Raw genomic sequence first — 23,970 nt, forward strand, 5'->3', positions numbered from 1 at the left:
CAATTAAGAATTCCTCATATCAGTGAGATCATATGATACATGTCTTTCTCTGTTTGACTTATTTCACTCAAGATAATACCCTCCAGTTCCATCCACGTCGTTGCAAATGGCAAGATCTCATTCCTTTTGATGGCTGCATAATATTAAAACATTCATTTTTATTCATTCATAATTTGACAGCATTTCTGAGATTGGTACCAGAATGCCTAAATTCTCTGAGCATTATACCAACTGTCTTTCCAGGGCCAAGTGTTGAATAAATCATATATACTAAGTTAGAAATCATTTTTCAACCTTCGGTTATACTTTCAAAAAACTGAAAAGAAAAAATATATTCATAATTTATAATGACAAATGAAACTATTTTTATTTTTTATTTTCTTAAATGAGAAAATTAAATGTCAAAGCTATGTTGCTGTGACAAGTTTGATAGTGTAATCACTAAAAATTCAAAAACTCAGATGTGTTTCCCAAGCCACTGTAATGACCACAATGTATATTGTTTATTAACACTATGAATTGCAAAGAGAAAAAGTTATAGTTTTTCTGCCTTGGTTTTCTGGCATGAGTGATTAAAATATCAGCCATAATATTTCATGAATCCTGTTTCCTTCTTTTTAATGCACAACATAATTTTTAAGAACATAAATTTCATGCTGAATCAGTTCTTCCCTCAAAACAGTAGTGACTACTCAGCAGCCACTGATCAATGGAGAGTGGTCCAGTTCCCCTGATTATGACAAGAGTACCTGAGAATATGCTCTAAGAATTCTTGCTTAGTTTCCCACCCCCTTGTCTTAAATATCCCAGTCATGATTTTTTTTTTTTAACCCAAGACAATGAACAGGGAATTTCTCAACAACTGCCATCCTTTTCTCTTTACACCCTCTTCAGAGAAATAAAAATGATTACTTTTTAGTTACAAAGGAAATATTTAGACAAGATGCTTAGTATTCATTCTATATGCAATTTCAGGGAACAACATTTACAGTAATTCAAGTAAATACTAGTCATGCTACTCTATATTCTATATTTACTTTTGTGAAAAATAAAACAATCACATGCAAATTCTTAATTGTGATAAAGGCTTACATTAGTAAATCATATTTAAATTCCTTTAAAATCCGTGTAGTATAATGACAAGTTTTTAACAATGCTCAGGAAGTTTATGAACTTTTATAAATATATTGTCAAGCCCTAGACAGAGAACAGCCACCAGAACTCTCTCCTTCTGTATTGTTTAGTGCACACAACCATGCATTGACAACCAGAGGCTGTGAGAGTTTATTCTTAATTGAAAAAAATATATTTTTGAGTCATTGCCCTTCCAATGTCTAACTTTTCCCTTTTACTTCTCCTTTTGTTCCTTTTATCCCTCCTTCTATTTTTTTATCCTTTCTTGAAAAATAGGTGATGATTTTAAGTATTCATACTACTCAAAACTAAGTAGGCTCCGAGAAGAAGAATGATAAATGTCAAGTTTGAGATTGATTAAAAATGTCAGAGTGAAAAGCTCTGATTCTCACCACCCTTCCTGATTTCCTAGACTCTTGTCTATTCATATGCTAGAGTTAATTGTGACAGTCTAGGTAGAGGCCTATTGAGTCAAAATATTGTCCAGAGCTGAAGTCTTGGAATAAGTCTGCATTTTTAGGCCTTATTTTTAAACCAGTGCTTTATGTAAGAGGAGATATTTGTATTATTTTTGAGATTTTGTTTATTTATTTGAGAGAGAGAGAGAGCATCAGACTCCCTACTTAGCAGGGATTCCCAAGAAGGGACTCATCCCAGGACTCTGAGATCATAAACTGATGAGCTGAAGGCAGGTCATGATTTCTGAACCACCCAGGTGCCCGAGATAATATTGCATTCAAATTTGTTAAAGTTACTGATAGCCTTCCAGTACTCTCTATAATACTTTGAGATCATTTCAATATCCTCTCCTTATTTTTAAGAAAGATCGAGGAGATTTGTCGTTTCAGCAATACCACTTGTTCATATGTAGTTTTTCATAATGAGAACACTTTTTATGAGAAATAAAGTTCCAGAAGAAAAAGAAAATGAACACCTAAACAGGTCAGTGTATTTATTTCAAAATTAAACTCAATATGTAGACTTTACTTCTCATTCTCACCTAGGACAATTTCCTTATTTTACTACGAATTTTACTATGGGGTCTCATTTTGAATTTTAGTCTATGTTTTTAAATGGTACCGTCTGTCTGCTGCCTTTTTTCTTCCTTCCTTTTCTCTTTCCTTCATTTCTTCCTTCCTCTCTCCCTTTCCTTCCTTAGTCTGTGTACACCTACTTTGAATTGCCTCACCTTTCTTCCATACTCTGTTGGTAGGAAATCTCAGAATTAACCTTTCTTTCCCCCCACTTCACATTCCTTTTCATATGTACTTGCTTTGGTGGTTTTTCAGAGGAGCACAGGTATTTATATATCCTTGCTGCCAAGGAGTAACCTCCGCATGCTGGGACAGTCATCTTCTCCCATCCAACCCCCACCTTTGGTGAAGAGTGCTTACAAGAGAGTGAGGAAGGATGTAACTTCCTCACTTCCTTTAGCCAGGCAGACCTTCGGACCAGACATGTGAATTAATGAAGTCAATGAGATTCTAGACTTAGCTGTATCACATTTAAATGCAACTGAACTTGTGGCCAAGATATCTAACAAAATTTATTTGTCTAGTTCTTCATTTTCATTCACAGGAATTAATTGATTCACAATATCATGCACAAGAGCTTAAAACCTGCCTTTACATCTTACAAGCTTTGTAAGTGTATACAGCTTACCACGGCTCAGTTTCTTCATCAATGGAGAAACATAATGATAGTGCCTGTCTCATGGGATTATTTTGAGAACTGCATATGATATTACATGCAAAGCAAATAGAACAGTTTCTGGTACATAATGAGTACTCAATAAAACTTAGCTATTATTCTTCTTACTGTCATAATAAAAGATCTTCACTACCTTTTATAAGAATTGTGTCAAAGTTCTAATTGTAGAACTTTATTCTGGTTTTTCCTGAATACATGTGTCATAGTCTCTTTCTTAAATACAAATGACCATGTCTATGAGCTTCTATATTTTTCATACTGCCTATGAAGTTAAACTTGTTTTGTCTAATATTCAAGATGTTCTTAGTCATTGAATCAACCATTCAAATCCCAATTAGTTTTTTTTTGGAGGGGGGGTGGGGATGGCTGAATTCCAGGCAAAATGGTTTGTTAAGTGTGCTATAAATAAATCTTCTCCCCACCCCGTACTCTTGCTCAATAAGTTCTTTCTATCCAACGTGCTCTTTAATTTATCTGCATGCATTCCTTTTGTCTCTCACAAGAGGTTGCAAAAGGAAAGGGCATATAAAAAATGATTACCATTAGCTAATATTTATTACCAACTCTAAGCAAGCAATTCTGAGAGGAAATTCAGATATTGTGTTTCATTTAATTTTCTCAATAGCATTTCAATCAGTGTTAATAGCCTCATTTATAGAAAAAGTTGGATCTCAGAGAGTCTAAGTAACTTACCTAAGGTCACACAGATTGGGATGTGAACACCAATGCCCACATAGCTACCGTTTAAATGATGGCTGAGGGCAGAAACTAAACTGAATACCTTTTATTCTTAAAGTTTAAACTAAAATTGGATACATAGTAGATGCATATGTAATATTTTATTTGATTTAAGCACAATATATCCATTCATTAGCATATCTTCCCCACCCTTCACCTCCAAAAAACTTAAGTTATTAAATAATATCTGTGCAGTTGTAGCAACTTTGCCCAATAACTCTATTTTGGTTTTGGAGAAGTGCGGGAATGACATAGCCTAACATAATTCTCAGTATTCATCTTTGTCTTTTAGAATGAGTTTGAAAAATTTTTTTATTCTGTGATTTCCCTAGAAATAATATGGCACCGTTCTTCCCACCTTTACCAGTAATGTAAACAAATCTGGGTTTGTGAAAAAATTTCCTTGTCTGTTTTTTCACTTAGCTATTTTCATGACATAAGTGTCATTTGTTTTTATTTCTGTCAAGTTGAGGATTTCATTATTTGTTATCTGATCAGCAAGCATAAAATGTGATATGTGTATATTTGTTTTTTTTTTTTTTTAAAGATTTTATTTATTTATATGACAGAGAGAGACAGCGAGAACAGGAACACAAGCAGGGGGAGTGGGAGAGGGAGAAGCAGGCTTCCCGCTGAGCAGGGAGCCCGATGTGGGACTCGATCCCAGGACCCTGGGATCATGACCTGAGCTGAAGGCAGACGCTTAACGACTGAGCCATCCAGGCGCCCTGTTTGTGTATTTCTGTGGCCATCCACCACACTGCAATGCAGATCTTCAACATGGTATTTCATCTCTATTTCTTACACTTTGTTTACTACATAATGGTATGCCACATATAAATTAACTGTTAATCCTATGCTTCATATTTCAAAAAGTCAAATCGATATTTAATCCTTTTATCTGCATTTTGAAAATCCTCTCTTTCAAGAGCTCTGAGGTGTATTATTTTTATGGTTTAGATACTTAAAACCCATGGTTTAATAATTGCTCAGGATTTGGGGAACATCATGGCCGAGTGGACTTGTATAATATGCTTAAGTCCTGGGAATCTGCACTCTTTCTCCTATAGGAAGGTTGGGTTGAAGGATGAACATATTGATATTTTCTCTGGTTCTGAAAGAAATCACATGTATAAATAGTGTCAATTAAAATTCCTGTCCTAGGGCGCCTGGGTGGCTCAGTTGGTTAAGCGACTGCCTTCGGCTCGGGTCATGATTCTGGAGTCCCAGGATCGGGTCCCACGTCGGGCTCCCTGCTCGGCGGGGAGTCTGCTTCTCCCTCTCCCACTCCCCGTTTGTGTCCCCTCTCTCGCTGTGTCTTTCTCTGTCAAATAAATAAATAAAATCTTTAAAAAAAATAAAAAAAATAAAATTCCTGTCCTAAAGTCATTCTAAAACAGCTGTGCTTTTCTTTTAAATGCACTATGTCCTTGGACATGTTTCTTAACCACTTTGACCTTTGTTTCTCATCTCCGAAGTGGAGGTGATACAACTACTTACCTCACAGGATTGCGAAAAATATTGGTTTCAGGTCTATTTAGGGCCTACTACCCTCACTCGAGAAAGTCAGAAAGACTAATAGGGTGCGTGTTTTAGCTTCCTCTAGCCATTTGGAGAGGTTAACCACAAAACTTGAAAGAAAAAAAAAAAAAAGCAGGTATTAGAGATTCTTTGTTCTCTTGACTCTTCAAGCTCAAAAGCAGGAGGGGAGCAGATAGGAACCATAAGCTTCCCCTTGTGGGAGAAAAGAGAAGAGGCTATCTCCTTTGTCAGGGTCTGTTGACAAATGTGGTTCTCTTGGTAATGATGGCTGGGGTTGAGAGATTTCAATGTTAATACAGAGAAATACACATACAATGGGATTAGCCAAAAGAGAAAAAGGGTATTATTCAGGTGTTTGAAACTTGTTTAAACATTAAATGGTGAAAAAGAACCGAGTTTGGTCTGTAATCCATTCATTAGTTTTTTCTTCTCATTTAATCTATGTTATATGTGTAAAGAAGTAATTAACAACCTCCTATATCACAGTGCACACTGTCTTACCTTAGTATCTCACATGACTAGTTCTATAGCTAGCATAAGTATATAATACACATCATGGGATGAATAAACGCATGACTAAATGAAAGAGCATTATCTTAATGATATTATTGACAATAATGGTCAAGATTATTTTTTGGCCAAATTATATCATTGTAAAACAGCACAAATAGTCAAATAGTTGGAAAAAGTTCTGAGTATGGTATATAGTATTTGCACAGTGAACTCTCAAGGCATATCTGCTGAGCTGTTGAAAGGGGGACCTCCTAGTTGCTTAGACTATTGAGCTAATACTTAAGGGAAATGCAGAGAATATTGACACACCAGGAGAGACATCTTCCTAGGGAATTCTGTGATCCTCAGGTTTTATACATGAAATAAGCAGTTCTTTCCTTAAAAAATTAAATGAATTAAATTAAAATTAATCTAAAACATTTTATATAGCCTTGAAAGAAATGAAAGTACCTTCAATTCTGCATAAAAGGAATGTTGAGAGGTGATCCCATCTGGTGTGTGATCACAGAAGAAATTTCAGAGGTCTGGAGTACCTTCCTACAGGTTTTTAATGATGGAAAATAAACACAAATAAATTTAAAATTGGACAGCTTAGAGTAAACAGGGGTTTGGCCTACATACCTACTTCTGAATATATGTTTTCATGTTTTTGATATGTCAAAAATAGTTGGACAGTACAAAAATTTAATTTGGCTAAAGAAATAGAGGTTGAGCATATTAAATATTCTTATGTACTCAATAGTTTTGACTCACAAAAATCCATAATTTAAAAATTGGCCACTCATCGGGCGCCTGGGTGGCTCAGATGGTTAAGCGTCTGCCTTCGGCTCAGGTCATGATCTCAGGGTCCTGGGATTGAGTCCCACATCGGGCTTCCTGCTCCTTGGGAGCCTGCTTCTCCCTCTGCCTCTCTCTCTCTCTCTCTCTCTCTGTCTCTCATGAATAAATAAATAAAATCTTTAAAAAAAAAAATTGGCCACTCATCAATTTTATGGGATTAAAAATAACATGCAAAATAATATGTTAATTCATAAATGCTTGCTACACATTCTGGATACTTTTGAGTATTATAATCCCTAAGAAGATTTTTAAAAAGAAAGATGAAGAAAGATGAAGAATGTTTGATTGCAAATCTATTCATAATCTTGCTCAATCAGCAGTATTACTACTAGTAACGCTATGAAGTTCACAACAAGTCTACTGAATTGCTGGAGTGTGACACAGCTGGTTGGTTATTTTGGGTTTCTTAATGCTTGCCCTGATTATGTGGCATTCAGCTAATTATATGACTAAATATCTGACTCAACTACAGAGTAGTTAATTCACTGACCACATATGGACACAACAATGTTAATCTTTCCTTCCAGTGAAAAATTAGACATAATCTTTCCAAAGAAAATGAATATACTGGACTCCTAGAGCTAGCATACATTATATTTTATGATGTGTCCCTCTGTCATGCTATTTTCAGTACCTCTATTTCCATCCTCACAAAGCTGGGTTGGGCTATGCTTAGGTCATAAAAACTCTACAATAAAGCTCACATGAATCAATTACTCTTTGATCTCACGGTGCTCTGCAATCATTTATCATTCTTTGCATCATATACATTCGTTTGTCTCCTAGATCAATACTATTCTCCAGAAATATTCTTATTCTCTTAGTTTACTTTTGCTTCCTACTGGAAAGTACCTGTCTTTCAACACCCAATTTCACTGATGAATCTCTTGTTAGTTCTTAAAAGACACATGGCCAGAGTGTTATGCTTAAGGAATATGCTGAATCAATCTAAAAGTCAATCCTAAAATCCTAAAAAGTGTTAACCAACATGGGAGTAGAGGCGTTTTTAAATAAGTGATAAGAAAAAATAATGAAAAGCATAATCAAGTGGCTTTTTTTCCCCTGAAAAGATAATGCTGTAGAATGTTATTTTTGTTCTGTTTAACTAGGTTGGCTGTGATTATTTTTACAATTATAAAGAAAATGAACTATAGATCTTATTTTTTTCTATCGTAGAAATCCTCTGAAAAGAATTACTGAGGAATTGTTTTAGTGAAAAGATATATCATGTTAACTGTAACATTAGCAAGTGTTGTCTATTTTTACCTGAGGAAGGAGAAGTGTCTGTAATAATGATGTTCTGAATGCATTTTCCTCACGGTATCCAAATTCATCTTATAATTAACTTGGTTAGAATTTTAGATTATTTTTAAAACTGGCATGGAGCACAGTTTTGGACTTGAAAAATTACCATGTCCTCAATCTTCCATGAATTCCACAGTAAGATGTTCATTTTGGCTTCTGTTCACATGTAGCTATTTTCCAAGGCAGTCCCATTCATAATATTCTTACTGTGATGGGAATGAATAATATCTAATCTCATATAGTACACAGATCATGGCTAGACCAAATACTATATCATATGATATAGTGGGCATAATTAAATATATGTAACTTGAAAAAATTGTTTCTTTCTAAATAATATGATGTGTTATTTTGTGTTGTTTTGTTTTCTCTGAGGAGCTTGTCCTAAATAACATAGACTTTGCTTAATTGTGTAAGATGTTTGTTGCGGTAGCTAAATGTTGTCAGAGATCTAGAAAGTAATAAGATGTATTAATTAAGAGAGATAAGGAAAGATATTCAAGCCAGTATTTTTAATAGCAGAGCACACACTTCACTCTTTAATTAAATCTAACAACTTGTTTGAGAATTTAAAGTGGCAAAGAGCACAAGGAAGAATATTGTGAGAAACTTTCATAATGCAGTCAGACCTGCAAAAATACAGAAAGAAGAAATCAGTTTATTTCCCCTTCTCTTTAAAGGCTGATATAAGGAAAGAAAAGTAAAAGAAATCGTGTGTGTGTATGTGTGTGTGTTTTCATGAAGTGGTAGATTTAATAGATTTAAATGATTTTTTCTAAATTAGCAAACTCTTGTTTGTTTCAAATCTGACTTTTCACTTATTAACTAATTAAAACTTGCCTTTTTTAGCAAATTAAAAATATTTTTAAGCTATCTTTTAAGTTGAATATCCAAAGATCTGTGTGATAGAATCAAAGAAGCATCACAAATTGGTTGAAGACAAAATTCATGGTGCTTTTCAAAGCTCCCTTTCAGCATAAGACTGAAATCAGATACAAGAATAAAATCAGGTGCAAGCACTTTGTGAGGCCCTGGAACTTCAGTGGGAAGAACAGGACATCAGATTCTGTCCCTTCTCTCCAAAACACAAAACGTATGTGGCATGTTAGCAGGGGAAAATAGACATTTTGAGGACATGCTCAAAAAGAACAGAAAGATATTTGGTAGTAAGGGCTTCTCTGAATTATTTAATATCCCAAAAAGGCATATTAAATGTGATAATTCCACTTTTCTAACTTTTCTTTCCCATTTAGGGTGGTAGAGGGCAATTACAAATACGTTTGTGGAAAATGCTATAAGGAATTGTATTTTCATTTGACCTCAGGATACGGAAAAGCTACCTTCACTTGATTATGTTTATAAAGTTGTTAAAATGCCTTAAGCTTGACAAGTAGTGCAGATTCGAACATCAAGTCTAATATGTTTTACTTATAGAATAGCATGTGGTTTAGATTGCCGACTGCATGGCAACTGAACTTTTGTGAATTTACCATCATAAATTCACTTATTAGGAATTCATATCATGTGGTTTTATGAAGATAAACAGCAAAGAGTATTCTTAGACAACAGGTTGAATTAATATAAATGACAATTTAAGCCCTATACTAGGAGATCACATTATTGAAGACAATATTCCTGAATATGGGGTAACTTACTGAAATATAATTTTACCTGGCAGATTATCTTTTTTTTTTCCAACCTGGTGAAAAGAAAATGCTTGTTCCCCACTCTTCTTTTTATGCACACCATTTTAGGAGTGAATGTTTCATATTTATTTTTCATTTGTCCATTAATTTTTTTTCCTCTTCAGGTGTAATCTAGCCCCTGTGGTGGAGTTTGCTGCAGATGTGGGAACTAAATCAGATTTTATTACCATGAATCCATCAGTTGTACAAAGAGCATTTGGAGGCTTTCGGAATGAGAGTGACAGAGAAAAATTTGTGCATAGACTTTCCATGCTGAATGACAGTGTCCTTTGGATCCCTGCTTTCATGGTCAAAGGAGGAGAGAAGCACGTGGAGTGGGTTAATGCATTAATCCTTAAGAATAAACTGAAAGTGCGAACTGCCTATCCATCATTGAGACTTATTCATGCTGTCAGAGGGTAAGTGTCTGGAAAGGACCAGTCTGTCCTTGGCACAATGGAACACATAACTAAACATATTCCCTAGACAGGAGGGAGCCTCAGTAAAATCTCCCGATGGATATTTGTTTCCACTTTTTTTATAATGGCTACTCTATCAACTTGAATTTTGTTTATGTACCATATTATTTTAGCTTACTCTCTTTCTTGAAAAAGCAAATATTTGAACTTGGCACTTATTTATGTCTGTTTTTATGTTTTGCTGTGTTAAAAAGTAATAAGGATTCACCATAAAGTTAATGAATTTGAGGTAAGAAAACTACCAACAGAAGTGCTATATGGCTACTGAGCAATATTGTGGAAGCATAAATGTTAGATGTATTTAAGGAGCAATTAAGTCCCATCTGTAGTTAAGCGGCCTACCAGAAATAGAGAAAGCTGGCTGAGATGACATGCCTTAATGCTCCCCCCACCACAAGTCACAGATGTCATTTTTATGAATTAAGTCAACATTTGTCTTTTATTAATATAAGCTAAGATGTAAAACCTAAGAAATAGACTTTTATTTAAAAGCGGCAAGTGACCAAAAGGCCAAATTCAGTCATGCATACGTATAAATCTGTAAAATATGTAATACAAATATAAGCAATGATGTATTTTATTGAATATCTACTGTCAGATATTGGAGGCAGAAAAATGAAGAAGGCTGACCACTGCTTTAAAGGAATGCATAGGTTTTACGGTAGAAACAGACCCATATATAACTAGCTAGGACATAAACGCATGGTAAGGTGGTATGTTGTCAGGAGTGTAGAATTTGTTCCTCATATTAGCAAAGAAGACTTAAAAGTCTAGTCAAGTCAACTAGACTTGAAGAACAGAGTAGCTATTAACCAGGAATAAAAAGAAAAGGAGACAGAGACAGGGACAGAGAGAGATGGCGATAGAGAAAATGAAACAGAAGGAAATATTATTGCATTATTAGAGTGAACTGAGAAGGACATAAGTACATGGTAAACTTGTGAAATAATGGAGTCCATTGTGGAGCATTGGAATACAAAGTTAGAAAAATAACTTATGATCTGGTTAGGAAGAGAATCAATTTTATTTTGCATAAAGCAAAGTTATATGTGTGAATTTAGGAGAGTAAATCTTCTAACAGCCGACTTTGCATGGGCAAGAAGAGGTGCTAAAGGTGTGAAGACTAATTTGACTTTTTGATTAATTTACTCATAAGATGATAAAGATGTAGGGCAGAATCAGTGGCCATGGGAAGGAAGGGCAAGTGCAAGGGACCAATTAAGTAGAATGGCTGGAAGTTCTAAAAGAAAAAAGGTTTCCAAATGCAGAGTTAATAATAGTCTGCTTCAAAAACTGTAATTGGCACACTGGGCTAAGGTGTTTTCATTGTGTTTTGTTAATATGATACTTTCCTTCCAGGATTTATCATTTCCTTGGTTAAGACTCAAGACAGTTTCTTGGATTGTGTTATTCTGTACACAATTAAATTGCATTCTTATAATTAGATCATGGTTATTCAACATTCATTCTTTTGATGCTTGACACAAAGCTTCAACAAAGTAAGATAAAATATATTCATTTGGAGGATAAGTAATTTTTTTTTAATTACGAAGATTCCTGGTAATTACAATCTGACTCTGAAGAAAAAAATCTGTTTTTAACAGAGTAACTTTATAAAGCATTGTGCTAAGAACACATCTTATTTTTTGACATGCTAATGTTGAATATCATTTGAGGGTGAATTTTAAAGATAACACTCTATCTTACTGTCTTATCTTATACACAGACACGCTCTGACACACATGTGTGCATATACTTACACACTTCAGTGATAGCTTATTAGATTCAAAAACAAATATTTTATAGTAATTACTCCTTGATTATAGGAAACTAATAAAATTTAAGATTACTCTGATTTATTACTATTTTTAATAGACTATTTTTAGAGCAGTTTTAGGTTCACAGCAACATTGAGAGGGAGGGACAGAGACTTCCCACATACTCTCTGCCCCCACAAATGCAGATCCCCATTATCAAAATCTTGTACCAGAGCTGTACATTGGTTACAGCTGCTGAACCTACACTGACACAACATTATTCCCCAAAGTCCATAATTTATACAACAGTTCACTCTTAGTTTGTGTATTCTGTGGGTTTGACAGATGTATAATAACATGTATCCACCGTTACAGAATCATACAGAGTAGTTTTGCTTTCCTAGAAGTCCTCTGTGTTCAGCCTATTCATCCATACCTCCCCACTAACTCATGGCAAGAACTGTTTGTTTGTTTGCTTGTTTTTGTCTTCATAATAAAAATTTATTGCTGAGCAATTTTCCACTGAGCTGATATGTCATAATAAGAGATACATTTGCTCGTCTCATATATTTAGATTTTATGTAGTTTTCTGTTATTATAGATAATGTCCACTGACTATCTTCTTTTTTTTATTATGTTCAGTTTGTTTGTTTTTTAAATGTCTCTATTGTTTTGCCTTTTCTCAAATATCATGTAGTAGGAATCATACAGTATGAAGCCTTTTTAGATTGTCTTCTTGCACTTAGCATTAAGCACTTAAAGTTCCTCCATGTCTTTTCATGGCTTGATACTCATTCTTTTTAGTACAGAATAATATTCCATTGTCTGGATGTACCAGTTTATTTATTCATTCACTTGTTGCTTCCAAATTTTGGCAATTATGAATAAAGCTGTTATACATATCTGTGTGCAGGTTTTGGGGTGGACATAGTTTTCAACTCATCTGGGTAAATACCAAGGAGTACAATTGCTGGATCTTATGATAGGACTATGTTTAATTTTGTAAGAACTTGCCAAACTGCTTTCCAAAATGGTTGTACCATTTTATATTCTCAGCAGTAAGGAATGAGAATTCCTGTTGCTCCACATCTTCACCAGTTGGTGCTTTCAGTGTTCTGGATTTTGGCCCTTCTATGTAGTGTTATTTCATTGCTGTTTTAGTTTGCACTCCTCTGATGAATTATGATGTAGAGCATCTTTTAATATGCATATTTGCCATCTTTATCTCTACTTCAGTGAGGTATGTGTTAAGGTGTTTGGCCCATTTTTTTAGTAAGGATGTTGGTTTTTTTTGCTGTTGAGCTTTAGGAGGTTTTTGTGTATTTTGGATAACACTCCTTTATCAGATATGTCTTTTGCAAATATTTTCTCCCAGTCTGTGGCTTGTCTTCTCATTTTCTTGACAGTGTCTTTTGCAGAGCTTAAGCTTTTATTTTTAATGAAGTCCAGCTCATCAATTATTTCTTTCATGAGTCGTGCCTTTGGTGATATATCTGAAAAGTCATTGCCAAACCCAAAGTTATCTAGATGTTCTTCTATGTTATCTTTTTTTTTTTAAGATTTTATTTATTTATTTGAGAGAGACAGAGATAGTGACAGGCTAGGGAGCTCGAGCAGCGAGGAAAGGGAGAAGCAGGTTCCCTGCTGAGCTGGGACTTGGTCCCAGGACCCTGGGATCATGACCTGAGCCAAAGGCAGACGCTTAACCGACTGAACCACCCAGGTGCCCTATCTTCAAAGAGTTGTATAGATTTGCACTTCACATTTAGATCTATCATCTATTTTGAGTTAATTTCTGTGACAGATAGAAGATCTCTGTCTAGTTTCTTTTCTTTATATGTGGTTGTCTAGTTGTTCTAGCACCATCTGTTGAAAAGACTATCTCTGGGGCACCTGTAAGGCACACATCAGAGGACAGGAGAAAGGTTTCGGCACATGCGCAGTCTGGGTTCTCCCAGCAACCTCCAGCCCAAGATGGCACCAGGAGAATCTTAAAAAAAAAAAAAAAAAAGGAAAGAAAGCAAAAGACTATCTTTGCTCCATTGTATTACATTTGCTCCTTTATCAAACATTAGTTGACTCTATTTATGTGTATCTATTTATGGGCTCTTTACCGGTTCTGTTGATCTATTTTTCTATTCTTCACCAACATCATGCTATCTTGATTATGCTAGCTTCATAGTAAGTCTTGAAGTCAGGTAGTTTCTGTCCTCTGACTTTCTTCTATTCCATCAATATTGTGTTGAATATTCTGGTCTTTTGCCTTTCCATATAAGCGTTGGAATTAGTACTTTTGTTCCCTAAATTGTATTTTATATTTCTTCATTCATTATCAATATCAAAACACAAAATAAGTGGTATGATTGGAATGGAGCATGTTCAATTAATTAGAATCCAGATGGAGTTGCACATGATCAACAACTGTGAATTCATATACACTTTTTATAGATTTTCCTAAATATAGAAAGTACAGAGCATTTTAATAACTAGTTCATCAATACTCTCCTTTTATGTTTCATCTTATCCACTTTCCTTCCATACCATTATAAACTACTTCACTAATTCCTAAGCATTTTATTCCAAAGAGTAACAAGGCGAAACAAACTTCTGATCACTGATGAAGTTAATGTTATACTTTCTTTTGATTACTGTGCTCTAGGTGTTTTTAACAAGACTTATTTTGAATTCTCCAGGAGGAATTTACCTTGCTACTTTACTTCTTATACATCTACATTCTCCCCCTCAAGTGACAAGTGATTGAATTCTAAAAACTGTGACCCAGGATATAAAAAGTAGCTCTAGAGTTGCCTTTTACCTTTCAAATACATCGTAAATTTGTACATGTGGTATATATGAAAAGTAATTTCATTTATGGAATTAATGAAACAAACACATTAATGCATGCAGCGTAGCATTTCAACGTGTTTGTACTCTACAAAGCTACTGAAATGCTGAAAGAAAATAAGGAAGTATGAATGCTGATGAGACAAAGATTCACATGATATGAAAGCAAGAACAAACTCTCCGAAGATCTGTTCTTTAAGTATCTGTTTTACATCTCTCTGAAACATATTTTATATTTTAATATTTTAATTAAAATATGTAATCATGTGTAGCTTGTGAAGAAATACCAATGAAAAGTTTGCAACCCGAACCACTTTAATACATTCATATAGTCTCTTAAATTTGTAAATGTATCTTTATTTGTCCTTATTAGATTACTCTGTCATTATTTTGTAAGATTGTTTTAAAATTAGAATCTAGCTATATTTGTTCCTCCTATTTTATTTAATATGGCTTGGGATGAATGACCATTCAAACTTTTCATTGGTATTTCTTCACAAGCTACACATGATTACATATTTTAATTATTATTTTGCAATTTTCCTTGTGAAAAATGGAGCAATTTTCATAGGACTTTAAGAATGAAGAGGGGAGTTTGAAACTTTAAAATGACTTATTGAAACTTTAAAAATGTGACTGCAAGATATAAAAAAATCAGTTCTTTTATTTTTATAATAAAATTATCAACGGACAACCTACAATATCCTTAAACAAACATTTAACCTAATGACATAGTTTAAGATACAATTTTAAATTATAAGACATATCAAAATATTTTTTAAGGTTTTATTCATTTATTTATTTTAGATAGAGAAGGTGAATGCACATGGGTCGGGGGGAGCAGAGGCAGAGGGGGAGAGAGAATCTCAAGCAGGCTCTACGCTGAGCATAGAGCCTGATATGGTGCTCAATCTCACAACCCTGAGATCATGACCTGAGCCAAAACCAAGAGTTGGATGCTTAACCAACTGAGCCACCCAGGCACCCCTTAAAAAAATATATATACATATATATATATATATATTTTAAAAGGTTTGTCTTATTTTTTTAAAGATTTTATACATTTATTTGACAGAGAGAGAGACAGAGAGGGAACACAAGCAGGGGCAGAGGGAGAGGGAGAAGCAGGACCCCGCAGAGCAAGGCGCCCGACCCTGGGCTCCATCCTAGGACCCTGGGATCATGACATGAGCTGAAGGCAGACACTTAACCGACTGAGCCACCCAGGTGTCCCTCAAAATATATTTTTATAAAATATTTAGTCTTAGCCAAAAAAAATCCTATTTTTATAATTACTATGATTTGATTCATAATAGCCAAGTGTTTTATTGAATGGGATGGTTATACTTTAGTTTCTTATTTTTTAACATGGTGAAAAAAAATCAGCAGGCAAAAAGTAGATCCTTAGTTCCACTGCCAAGTGCAATAGATAATTTCTTAAGAATTCTCCAAGGAAAGAGATTAGATAGATACATATGTGTATTTTAAAATGATGTTTTATATGCATAAACATGTTACATATAAATTGCTAATTCTTCATTAGAATCATATGTAGTCTTCTGCCTCTTTTTTTTTTTTTTGTGGATGTTGGTACTTTAGGAAGTTTGCTCTTTTAGTTCTCATCTCTACTATCTTATATCTTAATTATAATTCTCTTACCTCTATTAAGATATTTATATTTAAGAACATAATTGATTTAATTTTTTTTAAGATTTTATTTATTTATTTGACAGAGAGAGAGGGAGAGATCACAAGTAGGCATACAGGCAGGCAGAGAGAGAGGGAGAAGCAGGCTTCCGCCTGAGCATGGAGCCTGCTGCAGGGCTTGATCCCAGGACGCTGGGATAATGACCTGAGCCGAAGGCAGACGCTTAACTGACTGAGCCACCCAGGCACCCCAAGAGCATAATTGATTTAAACTTTAGATTTGTTTGCAATCATTCTGGAAAATATATTCAAACATTTATATTTGAATCCTTTGCCCCCTAATGATTATTATGAAGCATTAAAATATTTAAGCCAAAAATTAAATATTCAAGTCTTAATTATTTTATAAATTTATATGATCCATTAGTTTTATTATTGTAATTCTACTATAATAAAAATAATGTATCTATCCTATTTTGTCATCACCCCTAATTATTTGTTTTAATATCAATATTCATACAATAGGAACTATACTCTCATTAAATTGATAAACACTTTGTATTAATTGAGATTAACAATTCATTGGTTATTATTGAGATTAATAAAAGTACATAATGTTCTATGTGTTGGTAATTCTAATGTTATCCAACAATTCTGTAAACATCTTCACCAAAATGATTTTTTTTTAAAGATTTTATTTATTTATTTGACAGAGAGAGAGAGACAGCGAGAGAGGGAACACAAGCAGGGGGAGTGGGAGAGGGAGAAGCAGGCTTCCTGCTGAGCAGGGAGCCCGATGCGGGGCTTGATCCCAGGACCCTGGGATCATGACCTGAGCAGAAGGCAGACACTTAATGACTGAGTCACCCAGGCACCCCCAAATGTTTCTTATTTAAAGGATAATTTAACAACTACAAAAGAAATGTACAAGTGTGAGACAAAATGACTACATGACTGCTTTAAATTTGCTTGGAATTAAGAAATTTCATTTGAAATGGTTGGTATACCCCATGATCTATAGCAGTGTTTCTCAAATTGGAGTCCACAGATGTATTTTGCAGGTTCTGAGAAAATGTTCTTAATCTTTTTAAAACTGGTTTCTACATTGATCCAAACTGAGAACACTGGCTTAGAAAATTTTTAAGAATTATTTAGGAGTTTGATATACAAGGAGGGTCAAAATAAAACTTCAGTTCTGTCCATGGATAGACTATTTACATCCTTCAGACTCAAATTAGTATCCTTTAAAAAGTGGGTATTAACATAATAATCATTTAGATTCTTTTCAGTGCTGAGTTTCACTGGTTTTGGGCTTTAATTGTCTTACTCAAGTAAATATTCAAAGCACCATGATGCATATTTGTACTTAATTTTTACAGACATTCTCAGAAGTGCCTTCTCTTGACCTAAATAAAAAGCTTCATTTAACTTTTGATCATCATGATAATTGAGGTAGCTTAATAAAATATTCCTGCTTCAAAGACATTTCTTTTGGAATTTTAGTATTCTTTATGTTTTTCAAGACCATAATTAAGCTAAATGTTTCCCTTTGCTGGTAAAAGATACACACACACACACAAACAGACACACACATATACACACGATAGATAGATAGATAGATAGATAGATAGATAGATAGAGAAGATAAACGTACATATGTTTGTTAGGGAGCCATTTAGCCTATTGAGTTTATTCTTTCTTTAAATTTTTAAAATTATTAAACTTTTAAAAAAAGCATAGCTCTTTCTATAAATGCAAATTATGTAAAATTATTTCTGGAGTGGTGTTTATATGTTGTATACAGGAAAAATAAAAGTAATACATATAAGCTATATATACACAGAACATAAAACAACATTAAATATAATATTAATATTTTATATACACTTACAAAGTATGTAATGTACAGTATAATACACTATTATAAATAAGTATATAGCATATGATATACTAATAGTATTCCATGCAAGTTGCTTTGCTAGACGTTTTGCCTGTCAAGCACAGTACCAGTAATACACTGGCTTTGCTTATAAAGACAATTCATGTTGATTCATGTTCAACTTGCCATCACTTGGGATTTTCAAAGATTAATTTGGTTTTGCCATGCTTAATATATAGCAAGAGTTTCCCACTTTATATTTATTTTGTTGGTATTTGTTGTGCTACCTTGAATTTGTTCTTAGTAATTTCATCTTGTATTGGGAGGATAGGTATTCTTTTCCACTATTACTGTAAGTGACTAAAAAACTTTTGAATTATTTCCCCTTATTCAAAATATAAGATGATATTCTATTAATTTGCATATTTCATGAACAGTATACTTATTTCTTCATTTTTGTCATTAAATAAAATTACATTTAACAATGGAATATCACTTAATACACCCTCTTAAGTTTCCCAGGGTTTTGCTGGATCAATGAGGTTTTCTTTTGGCATGCAGCCCCTAAACTAGCAGGCTGTGAGTACTTCACTCACAATTTAATAATCAAAGTCATAATTTCTAACTTGTGGATTTAAATGTAGGAAGGAGTAACAAGCCTTGCAGAAATCAAATCAAGTGACATCTCTAGTTCACCTCTTAATGGTGTGGTTGTCATTGTTCTAAATTTTTCATTATCCAAGTATATCTTTCTTTTTATTTATTTATTTTTATTTTTTTATTTAGAGACAGAGAGTGCTGTGCAGGGAGGGCTAGAGGGGGACAGAGGGAGACAGGCAGGCTCTGTGCTCACAGTGTGGATCCCAACCTGGGGACTGGATCTCAGGACCCTGAGATCTTGACCTGAGCTGAAATCAAGAGTCAGATGCTAACCAACTGAGCAGGCCAAGTACCCCAAAGTATATCTTTATATTAAAAGGAATAAAAGCACACATTAGTTTATTAGTTGCTTTGTTAAATGTATGATTTTTTTGCCTTATTTTTTTAAATTTCAATATAGTTGATGCACAGTTACATTAGTTTCCATGGTCAACATAGCAGTTCTACTTCTCTATACATTATGTGATGCTCACCACAAATGGAGCTCCCACCCATCACCATACAACACTATTACAGTATCATTGACTATATTCCCTATGCTGTGCCTTTTGTTCCCATGACTTACTAATTCCACAATGGGATGCCTGCATCTCCCACTCCCCTTCACCCATTTTTGTCCATCCACCCACTCCCTTCCTCTCTGGCAGCCATTAGTTTGTTCTTTCTATTTATAGGTCTGATTCTACTTTTTGTTTGTTCATTCATTTGTTTTTCTTAGATGTTGCATGTGAGTGAAATCATATGACATTTGTCTTTCTCAGTCAAACTTACTTCACTTAGCATAATACTCTCTAGGTCCATCCATGTTGTTGCAAATGGCACAATCTCATCCTTTTCATGTCTGCATAATATTCCATTGTATATATAACAATGTTTGATTTTTAATATAGTTCTTAACAAATAGATTGTATCTTCACACATCTTTGAGCATCAACTTTTTTTTCCACTTTTAAGACTAACACAAAAATACCATTTCTCAGATGTTAGTTACTGCACTCATCTGTCAGACGTGAAAATCTTTCATTTTTAAAGAATGTAAAGATAAAAGGCTATATAAAATTAGGGTAATCCTCTGCAGGCTAAATTCTTGTGAATGGGATGAGCTTGCAGAATTTGAATCAGACCAGACTCCCAGTAGAGGCTCCAGTAAAAGTAGAGACTGAAATAGACCACTGGTAGGAAATATGAGTTCATCACTGTTACTCAAATGGATTGTTTTGGAATATTGGACCAAGTCAAAGTCACACAAGGAAAAGTAATTAAAAAAAAAAAAAAACAACTTTGAAGATCGTGACATTCACTCCAAATGCTTTCTGAAAATGGCTTACTTGTTTTAACTTTAGTCTTATGCCAAAAACATTTCCAGATTGTTTCTATTTTGACCAATGAGCAACACAGCTGTAATATTTCTTTTAAAAAACATGCCTCTTTCTTTAATATTTTTGGGTAGTTAGACTACTGCATAATAGGTATTTTAAACCTCATGATATTTCCATGATGGAGTATTTCTTCCCTTGCTGGGGATGCTGGAGTGTTCCTGAAATCATAATCCAGTTACCTTTGTGTCACAGGATTATTTCCTAGCAGCTCCTGCCATTTCATTGTGGAATGTGAACATATAAATGGCTTATATCTAAGAAATCATTCACAGGTATATGGCTCAAAAAGGAAGCTATTGAAAGCACAGCTGATAGACTACCTTGGCCAACATACTTCCTAATTCTTGGTTCTTTCTTAATGAGACTAAAAAGTTCTGCAAAGTATCTAGAATAGCTTTTGAGCAGTGGGGAAGGCTTCATGGCCATCAGTGACAGTGACATATCCTAATTTTTTTTTCCTTGGTGTGCATTTTGTTCTTTTCTCCTTCTGGATCATTTCTATTATTTCTTCAAGTCTCAGTTTAAAGGTAAGTTCCAGTTGGGCACAATTCCTCACTCTTGTCCCTTTCTCAGAGATTGACATGGGTGTCTTTTCTCTATTCTACTTATAAAGGATTTATGTCTCTAATAGAACAGTAATCAGAAAATATTATTACTTTTCATTTTGTTCTCTATGTTGTAAATCTCGTAAGGGCAAAGACTGATTTTTCCATCTCTTTATATAACTAAGAAAAAGGATGGAAGGCCTGTATTCATTATGGTGGGGGCTGGGACACAGGTGCAAAAGTGTAGAGAATCGAGTCATGAAAAAGGGCAAAGTTGTACTGACGAAAGACTTCGAAGTCTGATTCAGGGTTAGTTCTTTTTTAGAGCAATCAAAGACGCAGGGCAGCAAACTGGATGGAGGAAACATTTTTTTTTTTTTTTAATCAGTCTGGGTACCACTGGAAATCATGTTTACCATTTAGCTAATGTGGAAAAAGAGGAGAACCATGCCAATAAGGAAGGCTTGAATCTCAATAGAGATAGCTTATCTTCCCAGAAATTTATTAATTAGTCAGCTGGTATATATCAAAAACCAACTTGTGCCCAGTACCCACATAATTGTAAATAATTGCTTACTAAATTGTACCTGCCTAAGATATTGTTAGAATGAAAATGTAAGACTAAGTTCTGATTAAAAAGTAAATGAACCATAATAATGAAGTGAGACACTTGGGAACATACAGAATGGAGATCTGTAAATTCATCCTGGCCACCTGAGAAAGTTGCCTTAGTTCCATAATTTAGTAACTTGGTAACTTAGAGTTATTTCTTGATTATTATCTTGAGCATTATCTTCCAAAACTGTATAAATATATGTATATGATTTTTAAAAATATTAATTTATTGCACTGTTTCCTAGAAGAAAAATGGCTATTTTAAACACGTTAGCCAGAGAAATAAATTGATTTTCATCATTTTTTTAAATTCCAAGACTGAAATTTAGCATACAGAACAAATGTTTATACTGCTATATTTAAAAGCTACAGGAAGGGGCGCCTGGGTGGCTCAGTTGGTTAGGCGACTGCCTTTGGCTCAGGTCATGATCCTGGAGTCCCGGGATCGAGTCCCGCATCGAGTCCCGCATCGAGTCCCGCATCGGGCTCCCTGCTCGGCGGGGGGTCTGCTTCTCCCTCTGCCCTCTTCCCTCTCGTGCTCTCTGTCTCTCATTCTCTCTCTCTCAAATAAATAAATAAAATCTTTAAAAGCTACAGGAAAAATTCAAAGATTTATTTCATAGGTTATATTCATTACATGCTTTGGCTGTTTATTGCCTTTCTACTTTCAAGACCCAATCCTGTAATGAGTGGTAGAAAGTATATAAATAACCTTAGAAATTCCCTTGTTTCTCTGACCTTTCAGGAGGAAAAAGAGGAACACTGATCAATATGCAAACTATGTGTTGAATTAATCTGTATAAAGCTATTCTAATTTAAGTTCAGGTGACTGGAAATTTATTACATTATGGATTTTTTAATATACACTAAAATAATTGTGAATTTAAAAAGAAAGCAAATATATAATAATGAAATTTTAAACAATGAGCATGACTAGATACTGAGTTTGCCAAGGAACATTATTGAATCAACTACTCCATAAAGCTTTAAAAAAAAATTGTAGTTCCTTATTTCCATAGAATAACTTAGATATGGTTTAGCTTGAAGGGAATAGTTTAGATTGGGTGTTTCCATCTGATGGATCATAGCCAATCAACTAACTCTAGCTCCTAATATGGTTGATTAGATGATCACAGTCTCAGGCTACAATTTCCATATGGCTTATATGGAAATATCTATGGCTTAGATATTTGAAATGCCAGCTGGTACCAAGATACCAGTAATATATGAGAAGGGAATAAGGCAAAAGCCTTGGGACTTGGGTACTAGAATTTTCATGTAGGAAACAAGTTATTGACAGTGTCTGTTGCATATTTCAAAGGCCCGTGTGACAGCTTACCAGGCTCCCTTTTGGCAAGAGATCAAGGAGAAAGTCATCTCTCCTTTTTCTCTCTTCTCAGTGGCCTTACCCCCAAATCATTTAAAAATCTGGGTAAGTGAGTAAGCATACTGTACCAGAATAAGGGCTCTGACTATAAAATATTGTTAAAGTCCTTTTAACAATTCCTTTTAGTTGTGGGTTATATAAAAACCAAGAATTGGAAAGCATGTTGGAGCAGGCTAGAAACTCTATTTTCTACAGGTTCCAGTTGGAGCCATATCCCTGGGACTGACTTCTCTAAGTAAGACATTTACATTTTCACAATCCATAGACGAAATAAGGCAAGGAAAACATTCAGAGAGGTGATAGAAAGCAAAATTGTAGGACCCTAGTAAAAACCAACATTCAGTGGTAGGAAGGGAGACCACAGTACTACACACGTCAGTTTGATAATTCTGACACCTTGCCCTCACCAATGTGCATCCCAAAAAGCCAAGGGCTATTCTCTGTCCCCTACTAATATGCTGAATGATGTTCCTTCTATGCATTAATAAATGAATGTGCTCTCCCTTCAGGATAGGGCTTGTGGTTCCATATGGTTTTCTGAAGACTATATTTAAACACAATATATTTGTTGACATACGTGGGAAGTAGTATTCAATATTTTATTTTGAGAACCAATCAAATCACATTATATAAGTTGTAAATCCTTACACTTCTTTTCAGTGTTCATTGTCATAGTCATTTCCTCCAAATGGGGGGATGCTGGTGCTGTCACTCCAAGGACCTAAATGTAAAATCCTGAAGTATTTTCTGAGTTCTTAAGAAAACGTAATTTCTATCATATCTTAAGAAATTTAGCCTTCTGTATATTGTACATCTTAAGCTAATATAGTACTGTATATTAACTATACTGAAATTAAAATAAAAAACTTATTAAAAAAACAAAAGTAAAAAAAAAGAACAACAGCGAAACAAAAACTTTAGCATTCTGATACACCATTGTTACTCCATGTCAGTAACTTAGGGTCCAGCCTAGATGGTAGAATTTTTATATGTGCCATGAAGGCATTCTCATTCCTTAAAAGACTTTACTTCTATATAGTTTGACAGATTTTAGTTTCAATAAGAAATAACCACCTTAACTTCAAAGTTAAGAGAGTAAAATAATCCTCTCTCAGAAGAGAGAGGATAAAGTAACAGTACCTTAGAGAAACAGTAAGGTATACATAACCGATAGCTAATTCTTTTTTTTTTTTTCCTTAGGCACTTCTGTATGTTTTTTTTTTTTCTGTTTCATTTTTTTAAATTTTATTTTATTATGTTATGTTAATCACCATACATTACATCATTGGTTTTTGATGTAGTGTTCCATGA

General features: G+C 34.3%; 1 protein-coding gene across 1 annotated transcript in view; it reads left to right on the forward strand.

Annotated features, from left to right (window-relative positions):
- ST8SIA4 (ST8 alpha-N-acetyl-neuraminide alpha-2,8-sialyltransferase 4) overlaps positions 1–23,970 on the forward strand; it is a 101,573-nt gene that overhangs the window by 37,068 nt on the left and 40,535 nt on the right. Inside the window, exon 4 of the mRNA XM_006727795.3 lies at positions 9,593–9,886. Within this exon, the coding sequence (XP_006727858.1) occupies positions 9,593–9,886 (294 nt within the window). The remainder of the gene's footprint in view (positions 1–9,592; positions 9,887–23,970) is intronic.

Source organism: Leptonychotes weddellii, chromosome 7, assembly GCF_054177405.1.
Source record: "Leptonychotes weddellii isolate Sample4059 chromosome 7, ASM5417740v2, whole genome shotgun sequence".
Taxonomy (NCBI): domain Eukaryota; kingdom Metazoa; phylum Chordata; class Mammalia; order Carnivora; family Phocidae; genus Leptonychotes; species Leptonychotes weddellii.